The following is an 18,615-nucleotide window of genomic DNA, read 5'->3' on the forward strand; positions in this document are numbered from 1 at the left end:
GTGCCAGCAAACCATAGAAGGATGTCCTGCATGGACTAATACTCTCTCGCTTATGTAAATGCACAGTTCTCCCTCTCAGAGTGGGACACTTTGACCCGTCTTCCCAGTGATAAAACAAAAGAAAGGGTTTGGTTTTTTTCTAGCCCTCCTTCAGAGGCTCAGCTGTGCGCCCCGTCTCCCCCAGCCCCCTGTCTCCCCACCCCTGCACCTTTAAGGCAATGGAGAGGGAGAGAAGCGGCTGCGGAGAAGGAGGCGAGGGTTTATTCCACAGTGCTCTGAGGCACGGCAGGTTCTAAAGCGCAGGGACCAGTGTGCGCAGTTTGTGTGTGCGGCTGCGGGGGGAAGATGCGTGTGCTTGTTGCTCGCCGGACGGAGAGAGGCGGCGAAGAGAGAATGAGTTCCCAGCGCAGCTAACAATCAACTCCATGCGCTTTTTTTTAATCTTGAGGGGGAAAAAATCCAACTTTTACGCATTTTTCGTTACGCATGAGATGAAACGTTTGGCTCTTTTCCGCGCATAGACTCCTAATTTATTTATTCATTATTTATTGATTCCTTTCTTTATTCCGATTTTGGAGGCTTTTTGATTTTTGTTTTGTTGTTTTTTTATTGTTTAACCGTGGAGTTGGGTGTGCGCATTGGCTGCTTGTCCTATGCGTCTCCAGCCTCTGACTCAGCAGCAGCAGCAGCAGCAGCAGCAGCAGCAGCGGCACAGCTCACCTGGACCGGAGCGCACCGAGCCCAGCTCCCTCATGTTCCACGCAGACCTGCGCTCCGACACGGGGGGACGGCTGCACTAAGGCCCGGCGGTGCGGTGCGGTTCGGTCAGTCCGACAAAAGGTTGAGGGGGACGCACAGTTGTGGATCATATACTATCCCCCCGCTGCACCCGGAGACAATCAGCAGCAGGAAGAAGCTCAAACCTCCTCCTCTTCATCTTCCTCCCAACGTGAAGGATTGAGGGAGAGAGAGAGAGAGAGAAAGAAAGAGAGAGAGAGAGAGAGAGAAAGAGAGCGAGAGAGAGAGAGAGAGAGAGAGAGAGAGAGAGAGAGAGAGAGAGAGAGAGAGAGAGAGAGCGAGAGAGAGAGAGAGAGAGAGAGAGAGAAGGAGAGAAAGAGAGAGGGAGAGAAGGAGAGATTTGCGTGCTCCCTCTTCTTTCATTGCGGTTGACTTGTTGAAGAAATAAAAGAAAGAAATAACAAGAAGAAAGAGTGCGGGGAGATAAGAAGAAAAAGCATAAGCTTGGATATTGAACGGAGCGGGGCATGTGGATATTGGCTCTCATCTTTTCCCAGTGCATCTTGAATGGTAGGTGATGCATTTGTGCACATTCAACTTCAACTTTATGCTAATTATCCCAGAGGACTGAGTGTACACATGCTTTTAGAAATTGTCCTTAAACATTTCCACATTCAAGATAATGATTCTTTGATTTTTTTTGTGCTGGAGAATTGAACGGAGGAACAGGCTGTTGCTATGTCCTGACACATGCAGCATGTATGGCTTTTTAGGGTTCGATACATCCACATAACATTGATTGGGACTAAGACTAAGAATGGTTAACCACTCATGCATTTTCAAGATTTAGGTTTGACCTTTTCCTCAAATATGTAGGCTATTGATATACAGGGAGAGAGAGAGAGATAGGGGGAGAGAGAGGGAGTTAGAGCGAGAGAGGGGGAGAGAGAGAGAGAGAGAGAGGAGAAATGTAGGTTGAGGATATAGGTGCAGCCTGTACTGCACAGGAACAAGATATTTTAATGCATTTTTAGTTTAGTTTTTGCATGATACATTTCTAGGCCTCAAATAAAACCTCACAATTATTTTGTTTCATCCTCTCTTGATACTGAAATGACTATTTATTCTCTCCAGTCAAACTGCACTGGGCCTCAGTCTGGGTGCATTTGCCTGCATTATTTTTATGTGCTCAGTGAGCATTTTAACAGTTCTCTAACACATTCTCTTGAATATGGCTTATGAGAAAAATGATCTCAGAGTAAATAAATTATATGTAACAGATTTGTGTGTTTAACTGATGGGTTCACCATCAGTTTGTTTATGATTTTCATTCAAACACTTAGTCAATTAAAAAAACTGCAATATTTTTTGTTTTCACATTAAGTACATATTTTATTCAAAAACCACCTCCTTAGCCAAAAAGTATATTGATAAAAATGTACAGTATTTATTGGCATGTCATAATATTTTCAATAAAAAATTAAGTAATAAATTAAGTGACTTTTACATGTATAATTTTATGTTCATATACATCTTGTTAGATAAATTTAAGTTACTCTTTTAAAAAAAAGGATTAAATAGGTTGGCTGTGCTTTTTCTGGCATTGCACCCGCCATATTAGAAGCAAAGACATGGAGTCATTTTGGATTGGAAAAAAAAACGAGACGAGCCCTATCACCCTTGCCCAAGTGCAAATCCTGCAGAAACTGTTTATTTTGCAGGGTTAATTCCTCAATGTATTTTATTTCTTTGCTTTGGATTGAGGTTGACTGATTTTTACAGCAAATACACGAAGGGTGTGTAAAAAAGGGGGGGTATGAGGAGGACAAGGGGCTGTGGGGTAAGGGGTGGGATGTGCGCGTGTTGGGGGGCAGAAATCAGCTCAAAAGAAAATTGGGGTATTAAGGAAATCTTTTGAAAGGCGTACGGAGGGAAAGGGGTTTAAATAAAATCAAAAGTGGACACAATGCTGTGAACTGAGAGTAGAGGGTGATGCGTCAAGCAAAGATGACAGGAAAACCATTTTGTGGCCATGCTGAAGGGTTCAATGAAGGCAGCGGTTATTTATAGGGGAGAATAGAGTAAAAGCAGTGACAATGGCGGAGCAAAACAGTCCTTTCTTTGACTGAGGCAAGACAATTTCACGAGACCGAGAGGACTGCGATGTCCATTTCAAATCTCCCTCAGTGCTGTGCTGAACTGTCTGTTTGCTGAGCACGATCTATCGCTTTGCTTGTGAATGGCTTTTTCAGTCTCTTTGGTCCAGGCAACAGCGTTGCAAAATGGCTGCTGCTAGACACATCTACATGGAAACTTTGAATGGCAGCAATAGCACTTGTAATTGTGATGAATGCTACGTTTGTGCTCACTGCGGTTGCAGTGCCATTCATATCAACGGACTTGGTTCATTTGACGCTGACCTTTTCTATTGATTTGAAGATTTAAATGTTGGTTGTGTGGTGTAAACTAGAATAATCCAGAGTGCATTATGACAAACCTCTCTTTGTGTTGTGCTTCTGTCTGCGCTACGCTAAGTCGACTGTATAGGAAAATAAAAGGGCCGTCATTGTTGATCTTAAGACCGTATTCTTTCTGCTGCTGCATATTTGCTCTCCCTGGACGGTCCAGCAAAGATTATTCTTAATGAGCAGCTTCCATCAGAATCGTACATTCTGCACTTCTTCTGGACACAGATATGTAGCTTCCTGAAATAAAGGCTTTTAGGGCTCTGGTCCTGTACAGGCTGCTGAGGTAGTCTCTATGGAGACCTGGGTAATGAGTGTTGTTGCAGTGTGGGCTTTAGGCTTGCTTTGCACTCTTGTCAGGTGACCCTGGCAATGCTTCCTGATACATTCAGCCTGTAGGTTTCTACTCATGATATTGGAATCACATTTTATTTCAACACGCTTTCAACACATATTGAAATGTTTAATTGTTAATTTATGTTATCCTTTATCTCTTTATATAGACATTGATAATTGCATCGCCTGTCAGTGGAAAACAGATGATAAAGATTACAACTCCTATCCACCTTACTGCACTGCAGCTCTAGTTGGCGTGCGTAGTGGTCATTTATGTATAGTACCTACTGTACAAACTCCATTTTGCTCTGACTCTCTGTTCGTGGACACATTTTCAATCTCATCTACAGTAGATATAAACAATTCACTGCTGTGGAGAGTAAAATATGCTGAAGAGTTCACTTCATTGGTGCTTGAGCTTTTAAAGTACTCTTGCAAAAGTGTCTATTAAAACCTAAATGGAACAGGAACAACATATTCCAGTTGTGAAGAGATAAAATTGGGGAAATGGCATAATGTTGTTTTTGCACAGCTACGCCAGGGGGGGGAATCTGACACATGCTCAATTGGACACTAATAAGCTGTGTAAATATACAGCAAAGCTCCTCAATTGGCTCTTAGTATCACTCTGTGCATGTGTATTTTTAGCTTTCAGCTTCGGATGGCGAGGGGCTGCTGGAGAAATGGTACCTCCACTTATTAAAACATGCAGTAAGCATTTTCAGTATGACTTAATCCAGACATCAAACATGATTAATGATTATGCAGAATTTAGTTTCCCTCAACATTTTCTTTCCAGTTTGGATCATCACTTGTCATATTTCCTCCGTGCTGATTTTGCAAGGATTAAAGATACAAAACACCCGAGCATCTGAGTGCCTGTCATCAGCTGTTACACTGCTAATTTTTAACAAGAGAAAACCATGCACGATATTTACTTTGAGAAGGACAGAGAGTATCAAATATATGAACACCGTTCAGTGGTACGCTTCCATCTCATTTTACCAATTAAGAATACCTTGATTTACTGACTCATCCAGGGGGACAAATCTGTGGTTTAATGTGTTGTGTAAGTTTCAAAACATAGGTTACATCCCCATATACCTTGGAAACCGATACTAATATAGGTTATATTTCTATTAGGAAGAAAACGTTTTTAATGAATGTACCACTCAAGTAAAACCTTCAGACACTGAACATAATCCTGGCAGTGATTATATTCCCCACAAAAAAATGCATTTATCCAAAAAATAAGAAGACACAGGCAGGATTGAGGTTACACCACTGAGAGAGCCTCTTTTGCCTTCATAGCAATTTCCTCAAGATACAACATTGTGTTTCTATCTACAAACCTGTGTTGTTTTTATCTTTCTTTGTGCCAAAGTGAAATATCTATCCTGTCCGTTAGTGGAGCACCTTGATTTAATGTCTGTTCACCGAGTTTGGTGCCAGTGCCTTGTTTTGACCAATTACCAGTCAAAACAGCATAGCATAGAGGTCACATTAAGGCCAGTGGGAACTAGGCATGTGCAGTCTAGTGTCTTCTGGTATACATCTGTCACTTCACATAGCGCCACGACGGGTTGACAGAGTCACAGCAACACACATCAGCCAAGTACAATCAAGTTCAGTCCTCAGTCGCACATTAATATCAGCACAATGTAGGCCAGTGTGTTTGTGCTGTGATTATTCTTTGTATCATCTCGATGTGTTCTAGTGAACAGAGCTGCTGTATTTAGCCATGCTACATGGTAGAATAGTTAACCCACATTTTTAACTTTGTTTATTATATTAACTATTTCTTTGCCATATTATAGTGTGGTACATTTTTTAGAACCTGACTAAACCCAGACTCTACCCTCATAAAGCTGAGAATTTAAAATGAAACAGTTTTCAAAATATACTTATTCTATGAAATATCTGCAGTGTCATCTCATTTATTAACACATTTAACAGGTCACGGTAGTGATGGTTTCATGTTTTTGATCACTTAAACATGTTAAATTCAGGTTCAAAGAGATTTTTTCCCTATTATTTAGTTTAATTATTCACAAGACTTAATACCAGAAGGTATTAGTGACATGCTGTTTTCGTAGACTCACTAATCACTCCAGGATTTGTCAGTACCATGGGGTCAAGATTTTTGTGTCGCTCCACTGTGTGTGTGTGTGCTTGAACCTGAGCGTGGCTGCTCAGACAAGAGTAGACTCAAGCATATGTTAATGGATGCACATTGAACTGTTAAAGGTTTCATTTAACCCAGACCAGAATGCTTAAGGAGATGGTAGGGTGTAGTGAGGCAGAAAAAGAGGAGGAAGGAGGAAGAGAGGGGGAGGAAGGACACACAGAGGCAGTTTGTATCTACAGCTCGAAGAATCATATCAAATCAGTGTGATTCTCCATTCAGAAACAGGCCCATTTCATAGGCAGACAGTAACACTGCCGGACACTGATGAAGGCACAACAGTCTTTATTGTGTATCCAACAGGACACATACAAAGCATTTACTTTATCGTTTTGTCCAGTCGGTTCAAAGTTTTGTGCATCACAGTGTCACACACAGTTGGAATTAATAAGGTTAAGGCAAATGGGGTAGAAGAACACTGCAATCACTAGATGCAATGTTTCACAGAAGAACAGTGTCACAGATGCTGACCACGATCTGTCATTCCACTTAGACTTAGACAATCACAGCATTTGTTTTACAGTTTATCAGTTGTTACTATCTGAAGTTCCCTTTGAGATTTTGTGTGACATGTATTTCCAAAGTATTTTGAATGGCATCGCTTGAATGTATGAAAGGACATTGCTAGAGTCTTGGTGGACCATGGTTTTTGTGTGTGTTGATCGGACTTAACAAGATAACAATTAGTTGTGTTGTTTGTGTCTGAAGGCTTTCATTATAAAATAGGGCAGTAGGTTAATGCTGTGGCCACGAAGGTACAGCAGGACATAAGCCGAGTGGAGCTCAGGTAATTCTTTAAATAAAGGCTCTGACCAGCACTGTTTTCTCTTTGCCATGAGTTTCACACTTAAACCTGTATTGCTCTATTGAAATGTTTTGTGGTGAGAATACTGGATATCTAATATGACAGATAAAGACGTACCAGCAGACTGTGTTTGATTTAGAGAAACTAAAACACAGATGGCTGCTTGTTATTCTGCATTCAGACTGATACAATGAGAGTCTGGTTGGCAGGTGCAGCTCCGCTCAGGTGACCCACTGCGACAGCTCAATAGCACAGGAACCTCAGCCTCTTCTGGGGTCGTGATAAATGCAGTCATTTTAAGGAGAGACATGGAGACAGATATGCTCAGCCTCTGTTGCCAGGTATGAAGATGTAAGAAGAATGAGGAGACTTTCTCTAATGTCATTTGTACATTATGTATTGTCAAACACATATGTTTGCTGCCAGATGCACATTGGCATTCAGACAGTGCAAACACACTGCCTGATCTTACTCCAGAGATTAGTCTGAAAATCAAGTGTTTTTAACTTGGAACGTACAGTTTCTGAAAAATACATCTCCACTACTCATGTTTAGAATATTCTGTCTATACTTGTTCAATAGGTGACATTCCCTTCACCACCATATTGTGTATTTCTAAAGCCAAATATTGCAGTTGCATTATGTGCTGTATAGTTACTCATGGGAGTAACCCCACAGAGACTCTGCCTGGTGGGGTTTCTTCATGTTGTTGGATGTAAACACCTGTCTGCATGCACAGAGAGATCAGCTTATTACAGCATGGGCCTGATTTAACGTTATTTATGTATATCCCTAAAAAGAAGAGAATGAGTGAAGCATGCTGACACAGAGACACCCTCCGCCTGCCTTCAATCAGCAGCAAACTGTAGGTACAGTAGGATGGTGCTGGAGAAATATCTGTGTGAGCATGTAAACACTAGAGTAAAAATAACAATCATATACAATAATGTACAATAACAACACTTGAAGCTCATTCATATATCATATTGTAAACATTCTTACCATTTTTAGTTATAATTTACAGTGTTATATCACCTACAAGCATTAGGGCAGTGTTGATTGTTGAGGCCCCGAGACCCAAACTCTTACTGAAGTCAAAAACGTTGTAAAACCCTCAATAAAATGTCGGCATTTTAAATAATTTCCTACAAAACGACATAACTACATATTGAGATTTACAAAGGGCTGCTCTGTACACTGCAATGATTGGTCCACATCATTTAGTGTCTTAAATTATTTAGAGTCTGAAACAGCCCAGTTAGTTTCAGTGATATGTTTCATATTGTAAATGACATTTGGAGCAGCCCACATATTTATGCTCTGTATTTTCCATTCAGAACAGATCAACCCTGCTTCAGGCTGTACAGTTGAATGTTATTTGTAAAATGCAAAGTGTGAATATCCCAGACTATATGAGTCTGTAGCTGCTTTGCTGTCTCCACACAGATGTAGACTGGTGAATTGGGCTTACAGTATTATAATATCAACACAATAAAACAACTTGAGTTCTGTGGATAGTAAATGAGGACATAAGGCCTAATTAAGGCATGTTGTTAATGAAAGAACAGAACACGTTGAACCTGAGACTCTCAAGTGGTCATGTCCCTGTGCTGCAGTCTTCACAACAAAACAGTAAGAGGATATTTCAAACACACAACACAGGGTGTGGCTTCATCAGGTGGAATACAATTATATGGAATTACAAAAAAAATGAAAAATGAAAAGAATAAGAAAAATATTATTAACATCCACCAAATCAAATGTGAAGAACTAAACTGAATTAGAGTAAAAAATTATTGTTCCAGAAATAAAATGATCTTGCCCTTTTTGATGAATTGTAGGGAAGAATAGCTGGGGAGTAAATCAAACACTATCAACAAAAAAATGAATCAAATCAGGACCTCGCTGGCAATTCCTTCCCCGGCGGCTGCCCACTGGATGTATTCATTGGGCATAACCAAACTGTGCTGATTAGCATTCGAGATCCAGCTCTGTTCCTGTTGCCTGAAATGTGTAACATTTTCAAACATTCTGGCAAATGTTCCATTAAAGTGTTGCTAGCCCCCAGCTCCATTCCGCTCTAGTCTCCACGCTATCAGGCCTTTCCCAGAAGTGATTATGCTAATTGCTGTTTGATCAGATGATTAAATTATAATTTGATTAATCCCGGGCAGTAAACGCTCTGAATACATTGATGTGTGTTTTGCAGCCTGGCAGTGTTTGCAGAAGCCCCCCTGTCACCAGGCAGGCGGTCTGCTACATACGATCCAGGTATAGGACAAGGAGAGATAAATGTTAGGCTGCATTGGGAAGTGGTTACGAACATAAATGAAATGCTGCTTTTGATGTAGCGTGGTCCAGTAATCACAGAAAACATGATGGTTAATAAAGCATGACTCTTGTCTGTGTGTAGATTGAGTACAGCACTAATGCAGATAGCTGCCATTTTCCCAGCCATCGCCTGTCTCCGCTACTCTCAATTGACTTTGTATCTATCAGGGTGATTTATAATAGTGCAGTATAGACCGCCTCCATAGGACTAAATGAGCAGACCCTATATTGTATGTCCACTATGGGATTCAGTGTGTCACATGGTGCTCTGTCTCTTTTCAGTCTTGTTATGCTTCTTGATTCAAGGTAAATTGAAGAGTTGAAGTTAGGATGCACAAAATGCGACACAGATTTGCATGCATGTATTCGCTGTATGTGTTTGCATATAGGCGCAGTAAGGGAGGACTCTCCTGCAGTGGGCTTACGGAAGATGTAAAACGACCGCCTTTGAGGCAAATGGAGGGCTGTTGAGAGGAGGGCGGGGGGGTGATATTTTTCTGAGGCTGAGGATGGCTGTGAGCGGAAGGGCAGCGATGTCTAGTCATCTGACCCACAATCCCATTTAACCCCGGGACTTTGATTTGCCCTCCACTGTCGACTGCCAGCTCATTTTGCCTCTTTGTTTCCCTCCCGCAAATGGCTTTCGTTTTTCCATGATCCAAAAATACAAAAACATCATAGCAACGAAGCAAATTTTTTCATATAGAGATCTCTCTAACCTTTTATTTCATCTTATCATCTTATTTTCTTCATTTCTCATATCTTTTATTTATTGCTTTATTTTGTTCATCCAATTTGATGCAATCATCTGGATTGTTTTTGTAATTACTTGCTAATGCACTGCATACTAAACACCATGATTGATCTGTAAGGAAGTCTATTTTGTAACCTTATTTATAAGGCTATAAGCTAAATCAATGTAAGTAATTCATGCAACTTTAAGGGCAACACTTGCATACAGAATGTATATCATCCCAAGTTTGTGAAACACTGCCAAGGTTCGCAAGGACATTAGATCGGGTTCAGATGCTAAATGCAGAATACTGCACAATTCTCCCTTTTATCTTTGTCCATCTATTTCTGAACCACTGAAATAATTTAGTTACCCATCTTCTCTTTTCAAACTTATCTTTTTGTAGCAATTAACAATGTAAAAAAATAAAGGTTTTCATCCATATAGGCCCTTTATAACCAATACACTGCTTTCTCAGTGTGGATCACTGGTTCAAAACCTCATATGAGGGCAGGCCCTAAGAAATATGTTTGTTTTTTCTGCAGAGTTTTCATTTATTCCTTGATGAAAGAATTGAGATGGGGCCATAAATGACCATATTATTGCATTATATACAGTATATAGTGATAAATATTATCATTTTATGGCCCAGGCCTATAATTCTTTGCATCAAATAAAAGAAACATTTAAAAAAACTCTGCTCATATAAATCATATATATATCATTTGAGGTTTTATAACCAGTGATCCAAATTAAGGAAGACAAAATTCAATTTTCCACTCAAACTGTTTTGAATATTTTACTGATCAGATATGGGAAAAGTGTTGCCAATAAAGAAGAGTTTAAATACAAAATCAACTGTCCGATAGAGCAAACATCCTCAAGTCAAATAATGATTTGAATTATTCATTTCAAATGATTTTTTTTTTTTTACCATAATGTTTTTGGCAATATCGCCGAGCCCTGAGTAACATCTACTATCTAATTAACTGTTTGTCTGTTTCTGGCAGACATGAACACATCACCTGTGTCATGTGTTAAACGGACAAGCTGAACACATCAGTGTTGCTGAAACATTTTCCAGTCCCAGTTTTGGCCTATGGTTTACTCACCATGTTGCATTTCAGCTCTCAGTCATTCAAGTTTCATGTTCCCTCAGTGATATGACAAAATACATCAAATATATTTAAAAAAAAAACATTTTAAAATTATAAAACTAAAGGAAAAACAGGTTGGTCATTAAGTACTTTACAGAGTTTCCACTCATGTTCAGGTGGATGTGATGTGTATGGATATAGGCTCCTGAGTTGTGCTATGCAATGCTGTACAAAGATGATCTTCAAGCTGTTAGCCTTCCTCCTTTAGTTAATCTCCCCGTTCATCCTTCCCTGCTGGGTTGAATGTTGTCCCGCTCAGCTCACCTGAGATCCACCTCCTCTCTCTCCCTGTCAGCTCATTCACAGTCGCACTTGACAGAAGCAGCAGGCAGAGGTGGCTGAAATTTGACTGAAAGTGAAATAATGCCACTCTTCCTCCCTCTGAAAGCAAGCACAGTGTATATTATGCTGCAGTATATTACATGGAGACTTGAGTCAAGTACTGTCGAACTGTTCAGACAAGAAAGTCAATAACTAACAGCTTTAACAAAAATATATATTATCTCCGCGAAGCACTGTTTTGAATGAAGACGTGAAATTTTATATCACAGAATTTCAGCACCACCTTGAAAGTCTAGACTTTGCTCGTGTTTACGTTGAGAGACTTAATACCTTTAGTATAACTTCTAGTTATATGAAAAGAAGAAATAAACACTGGGGAATGCTCAAGTTAAAAAGAATACATCAGAATTTTGGGAGATAAGCTTGTTCACGTTCTTCCCAAGATGAGAATTCACCACTGTCAGATATTTTCTTTAAATATGATGCTACAACCAAGCTGGTGAGCAGTGCAGCATAACTGCAAACTCAAAATCAAAAGTGTAAAAGAAGGACAGGGGTGAATAACAACAATAACAGATCAATAACAAAGACAAGTTTGAGCTGCAGTGGACCGACCAGTTGATATTGCTGCCAGCATGGCTAGAAATCTACCATAGTAAATTTCTACATTTGTTTGTGGCCCAGAGGAATTTGAGAACATTTGGATTCCATCATCTAAACATCTGATTCAGAGTCATGTGTCAGGGGACAGTCATGCATAGCTGCTGTATGTAAAGGCTTTTAATATGGCTTTGTTAAGCAGTACATGTACTAACCTCTGTGGCTCTAGAGGTTTGAGAAGCATCTACATCAAGATATGATTCATACTTTAATATTCATGTTGAGTAATACTGGAAGCTGCTGCATCAGGTACATGCTGTCACCTCAGTGCTTTGTCATTTCCGAGGGATAATGGAGCATTATGGAACATCTCTTTTTTTCTATCATTTTCTCTTCCTTTCTCTTGTTGTTCCTTTGCATATTAACTTCAGTGGCAGCAGCTAGAGCTTGTTTACCCACTCACAGGAGTTTCTGCTCCTCTCACTCGCTTTTGTTTCTCTCTCTCCCTCTGCCGCAGTTGATTTGCAGTATTTGTCCATTTCCACCTTGGTGATGTAATTGATTAAGGTATTCAAAGTACCCAGTACGTGGGAACTCCCTCCTCTCCTGTAGGAGCTCATATGCAAATGAGCATTCATATGCATCAACTAACCCTCTCCACAGTGACTCCCCTCTCGCCCTCCAGAGAGTTGACATCAGAGGAGGGTATCATTGGTTTTACATAGCGGCTGCATGGCACAGAGTGCACCGCTCAACATTATTCATGAGGGCAAATTGGGAGCCGATGATTTGGGAGAGTGAGGGGACCCTGTTCTCTGATCTGTGCATCTCGGCTCAGCGCAGCACTTTGCTTTACGCTTATTGTGTAAACCCCTAGGGCAAGAGAGGAGGGTGGAGAGGTTGTGGGGGTGGGGTGCCGTGGCTGGGCGGGGTGGATGCTTACTCACTGTCATCATGAGGCCATCCTGTCCTCCTCTCTCCATCCCTCCCCCTTTTCTAACCCCCCAGCCCCCACTCACCCCTCCCTAGGCAGCCTCTGCAGAGCTCTGCCTTAATTACCTGCATCGCCTGCCATGAGCTGTCAGTGTGGCTCAGTGCTTGTTTGCCCCAGTGGAACTGCCCTAATGTCTTGATGCCCCGGTGCCCACTGTAGCCCCACACAGATCTCTGACCTGGTGAGGGCCACACTGTGGCTGAGAGCCAGTGTGCTCTCTAATGTTTAAATACATTAGCAGGCTTGGGTAGGGCAGACATGTTGTGGTTAATAGCTAATTCAGAGTGATAAAACCTTTAGAGGGGGAGAGTGAATATTAGGCTGTTTTTGCCAAACGCCAAACAGTCAACCAGGATAATATGCATCAATGAGCTTTTTGTCACTTGAACAATAAAACAAGAAGCTCCAAAGCGCTTTCAGCTTGGGTTGATTAATGGTGTTTGGTTGAGGTAAACACAGGCTGAGCAAAAAGCCCCTGACACATCAGTGGGCTAATGCACAGGCTAATGCATAGGCCTATTTATGTTGTGTGTTAGTGGGACCTGTATTGATCGGACATTTACTTAAATAAATTGCCTGGGTGATTGGGAAGCAACCACTGATGGACATTGTCAGAATGGAAGTCCATGGGTCTTACTTAAGATGCATTATAGGAAACATGAAAGACTTGTCTGTTTATTCTTTTGAAGGAGAAATTTCACTGAGGATCAAGGTGCATCTTCAAATGGAGATATGTCCTTCCTACCGTGTCTTCTTGTCCAGTTTCAACATACAGTACATACAATATTCTAAAATGGCTGAGCTGACTCGTCTTTGTCTTACCTGTCAACCAAACCCTTATGTCTGTGGGCTCTCATACATTAGCGCTCATCCCCCCACATCTCTGTGACACGCCCGCGTGCACTCTCCTTGACCGAAGCGTGTCTGGTGCCCTTGAGCTACAAACGCAGCAGCAGAGGCTCCACAGTATGACGACTGCATCAGGAGTCACCTGCAATCTATGGTTAGGGGCTTCAACAGGGCCTGCCGCCAATAGGTGCTGACATCTTAGACTTTGCCAGGCATTATTTCACACAGCAAAAAAGACGGGACCCCACTTCACTAAAGCCAAAAGGACCCCCCACCTCCTGCCTTTCCTCTCAGCTTTTCAGAGAGAGGCCATCTATTATAGATGAGTGAGATTTATAATTGAACGATATCACTTTTTCCTCTTTGTGGTTTTGGCTCATCGAAAACTGATGTCGATTAAGACAGGTTCAGGCTGCCATATGTTGAATGTTAGTGAGAGCTTGCGTGTGTGGGCATGATATGCAACCGAGTGGGTTGGTGTTCCTACAGCATGATCTTGTAATATTATGTTTGCGATGTCAAAGCTATATCAAGGAAACTGTTTGTACAATTGAGAAATTAATTATTAAAAAATTTAAATTTAAACAGCTTATATTATTTCAAATTTTGTTTTCTGGCTCCATGTGTGACATGGGAAAGACCCCCCCCCCCAAAAAAAAAAAAACAGCCCAAACTGTTTTTTCAGGGCAGCTTCAAAATCTAAAGAAGATTATTTATTTAAAAGTAAATTTCAGAAAAAACGCACTATCAACCGAGAGAACAATCCTTTGAGATGTGGACCAAAGTGTTGCAGATCTTTGCAGCCTTAATCTGCCAGCCCGACCGACGGCTGACCGGTTATCGATAGGGTACGCATAAATCTTTTATCTCCCGTTTCAAGATTCAGTCAGCTCTTGTTTTGATCTCACTCCCATGTTCCCAGTGTTATCAATATATCCTCGGCTGTATGCACAACCAGTTTGTTACATATCTTAGAGATGCACATTTGTATGTGTTACATCTTACTGTTTTATGACAGCCGTTAATTAGATTATTATTTAACGGTGCTGAACACAAACACACTTGATGACAGCCAACAGCTACCCACGCACTGTCTCCTTTGCTTGCAAACTAGCATCATGATTAATTGGGACGGTTTGTCTTGAGCTATTAATTTACAACTGAATATTCTAACAAAATCCCCTAAAATACAAATTATGTTCATTTAATTTCTATTAGATAACTGTCAGTGTGCAGTCACAGGGAATATACATTAAGGGGTGTTGTGAACTAACCTGATTCAGATGCATTATTGGACAAGTTGTCCAAGCAGGGATTTTTTTTTAATCAATACACCGACCAATAACAGTAGAGCAGACAGCAGAGTCTATGTGTTGCTGGTTGTTTTCTATATATTTCCTACAGCACTTTGATTTTGGACTCCAATGCGTCAAGCTGCCACAACTTGTGAAGGTCCAGTGGATGATAAACACAGATGAGGAGAGTTAGTGGACAGCATGCGTTCTGTGCGATACACAGACTTCCTCTCTGGCACCGTCCCTGCACATTTACCGTTTTTGTTTTGCACCTGTATTCCCGTGTAAAGAGAAGCGTGAAGGAGAGATCAAGGTTAGAGAGGAGCATAAACATATACAGAGCAGAGCATGGAAATGAGGAGAAAGGAGAGCGTAGAGAGGAGGAATAAGAAAAGGACAAAATATATACATCGGAAAGTTGTGGAACACTGCTGAGATGGAGCATACCTTTGACCTCTGTCATGGTACCTTCTCCCATCCTTCTTTTTTTCTTTACATCCTCTTTCTTTCTCTCTGTTAATAGTGGCCTGTGTGTTGCTGTCTGAGTGCTTTCCCGCCTCCCCACTCAACCCCCACCCGCACTGTTTTCCTTGGCACTGCACTGAAAAATAAATGCACTCCCACTGTATCTATCTGAACTACTGGGATCTGTCAGGGTTTTGTGTCCATCAGGCTTTCACTTCCTAAGGAATCAGCCACCCAGAAGTAGGTGGTGGTGGTGGTGGAGGTGTCAATTTTTTATGAGTTGGTGCAAAGCAGATTGAGACAAAAGCAGTTTTAAGGCAGCCGCTCTTCTTCGCTCATCACCTTTCAAATGCACTCAGACTGCATGATGGCCGTTTGTTCTTATTTAGACAGTGTCAGCCAATACAGCAGCCGTCACACTCTCTGCACGGGAGTCTCTGATCAATGATTACAGTCAAATATGGGATCCTCTCGTGCAAAATCATTGCTCCTAACTTTTTATACAACAGGCAGCACTGTTCTAGAGACGTAAACACAGTAACATGATTTGTCACAGCACATCTTCCCTGTGTCATACCGTAAGAACAGTGTTGGCAGGATCACTGATGTCTATAGAGGAAACATTATCAAACATCAGTTGAGAATTTTTTTAATTAAAACTATGTGCCTTATAATTTCATATACTGCCTCATATTCATCAGACTGAGACTGTTTCCTAAGTATCAAAGTAATGAAGGTGATTGTTGGTACAGTGTTAACAGGAACTGTTAGTAGCCAGTAGTTTTGCTTTGATCTAATTTTAAAACACAATGTGTAAATTGTGTAAAGTTCTTAGTCTGACTATTAGTCTGAGTCCTTGGGTAAACTAGACTGAAACCTTTTTTTAAAGATACTTCAAACTAACTTAAGTGTCACCTGGGCCTCACTCGAACACAACCTCTGACCTCACACTTCACATTCATACTGTACATTCATCACAACATCTTCTTATTTTATTCACAAGAGCCTGCCACAAAGTCATATTTCAAATATAAGTAATCTACTCCTTAAACTCCACCTCTCAATGCAACTCTGAACGTTTTTGCTTTACTATTTAATACATTTTGGGAGTTACGATATCATGAGCTACAGTATCTAATGTGAAACACGTGAACACTAACTGGTACACATGCATGCATGCCAAACCCTACTCTCAGTCCATCTAAAATGCGAAATATATGGTTAGCAACAGCGGAGATATAAATTAGGCTGCGCTGTCCCTTAAGAAATTAAATAAAAAGAAACTGTTGATAAATCAGTGCATTTTAAATGATAACTACAAGGGATATCGCACTAGCAGAAAATTGAGATCATCACTCAGATGATGAGCTGCTGTTCAGGAGCCAAATTAACTAAACTGTGCTGAAATATTTACTCTGCTGATAATTCACACAGCCACAGCGGCTCCCCGCTCTTCATAACAGATGCTGAGATTTTATGACCATCTTGACGGCAGATTTTCCTACTTGAGAAAACCACTGACAAGCTGTTACTCAGTGTGATTACATGGCAGTAAATTAACCCCCGAGAAGTTCTCCATGCATCATCAATGGTATAGAGAGGAAATTCTTAACAGGATATTTTGATGCTTTTTTGTAGATTTAGTTTAGCAATGGAGCTATATTAGAGCTCTTGCTATGCTTAGAACAACTTGTTATTTTGAGCAGCTAAGACGTGTTAATATAAGTAGTAAATAATACTTTACATTCTAATTCCACAAACATCTGTCTGTCTGTCGGTATGTGGAACGCGTAGCTCACAAACTGTTCATCGTATTGGCTTCACACTTGCTATGTTCACCTGAGAAAGTGCAGTGCAGAGTTTGGTGGGATTAGGACGTGCAAGACGTTCAATCAGTGGGGGCGGGGCAGTGGGCCCTCAGTTTACAGGCCGAGCTGAATAAGTCTTCTACTAAACTACAGCAGTGGTTGGCAATTCGGTCAAACCGCGGATTAAAACCGACGGCAGGTCATTTTGATAATTTGATCATTTTTATTTCACCATATCGGACTGACACAGACATTCACTGGGGTCAATGGTGCTGATCTCTGTCAAGGCAACAACATTTAGAATCACTTTCTCAAATTTTTTGCTGTAATGTTGAATTACAGAGCTTTTTTTTTGAGTTTTCAGTTTGGTTCTAAAGATTGTATTGATTGCTTTGTAGACCTCTGGAATAGCCAATATGCAGTGTATAAAAAAAGTTCAGTAAATCAATCATACTGATGTATGAGCCTCACACGTGAACAATAATTAAGTAATTACATTAACCATAAAATCTTTACTGCAGATAAACCAGGTAGGATGAACACAAAGTTGTCTAACTCCACTCTGCACCACAGACTGTTTATAAAAAGCTCTGCAAACAATGTCCAGCACACAAACAATATAGAAGTGACAGTATATTGTAGAACTGTTTGAGGAGGGCTCATGAGCACTGCACTAGTTATTAAAATGCACCCATGCTTAATCATTGCAATATGTTTAAAAATGAAGCTTCCAAACAAATGATTGATCGGTTTATTTTTACAAATGCAGAGAAAAGAGAGAAGAGTCGTAATGACAGAAAATACAACCTCAAACTGTACATGCACACTTTACATAAAAAAAGAGCATTAGTTTATCTATTGCCTTTTTTTTTAGGTCTTCACTGTGGACAGGTTACTTCTACATTGGTAATGTGACTCCTCAATGTTTGACTCCAAATTAGTCCGTTTTGAAGGTAAAATAAAGGTACAATCAATAAAAGTCGCCCTGAACTGTCCCGTGTCGTGGCTCCTCTGCCTCCTCTCGCCTGCTCTGGGATAAGATGCCACAGCCTTGTAGCTGTCGACAACTACAACCCTTTACTTTTCAACACCTCCAGGCCTGGCCCTCCGAGTACCGCGCGTGTGAAGTGAGTGCTGCCAGTAATGTGCGGAAACATGTGTACGCCATGATGTTTGTTTGTCCTAACAGGTTGAACGACCGGTGGGTGGAAGTGGCCGGTGATTTGAGCACGCTCATTAGGAATTTATGGAGCGCTAAAATGTTTGGTCTCCGGGGAGGGGGGATTGGCAGCTGTCGCACAGGCAGGCAAGCTGGCGACAGGAGGGGAGAGCCTACATTAGCAGAGAGATACTGTAGAGATTCCCTGAAATATTTACCTTCAGCGACTGACAGAGCTTGTTCACACAGACGACTCAAAGGACTAGCTTTAAAGGGCTATACTGTACCTTTTTTTGACATCAGTGTTTGTTGTGGACTTATTATTTGCAAATTAGCTTGTTTTAAAATGTGGTTTTCCGAGCATAATGCCATGCAGCACAAACCATGACAACAACTCGAGTATGGCATTTTTT

At 40.9% G+C, this 18,615-nt stretch overlaps 1 protein-coding gene across 4 annotated transcripts in view; it reads left to right on the forward strand.

Annotated features, from left to right (window-relative positions):
- The first annotated feature begins 1,031 nt into the window (after positions 1 to 1,031).
- The window catches only part of dscama (Down syndrome cell adhesion molecule a), an 86,019-nt gene continuing 68,435 nt past the window's right edge, over positions 1,032 to 18,615 (forward strand). For 2 of the 4 annotated variants that reach the window (XM_035179238.2, XM_035179240.2), the window contains exon 1: positions 1,032 to 1,308. In XM_035179238.2, the coding sequence (XP_035035129.1) occupies positions 1,266 to 1,308 (43 nt within the window). In that variant the 5' untranslated portion in view covers positions 1,032 to 1,265. The remainder of the gene's footprint in view (positions 1,309 to 18,615) is intronic. The other 2 variants (XM_035179239.2, XM_035179241.2) reach the window with 1 other exon arrangement.

The sequence above is a fragment of the Hippoglossus stenolepis genome, chromosome 15, assembly GCF_022539355.2.
Source record: "Hippoglossus stenolepis isolate QCI-W04-F060 chromosome 15, HSTE1.2, whole genome shotgun sequence".
In the NCBI taxonomy this organism is placed as follows: Eukaryota; Metazoa; Chordata; class Actinopteri; order Pleuronectiformes; family Pleuronectidae; genus Hippoglossus; species Hippoglossus stenolepis.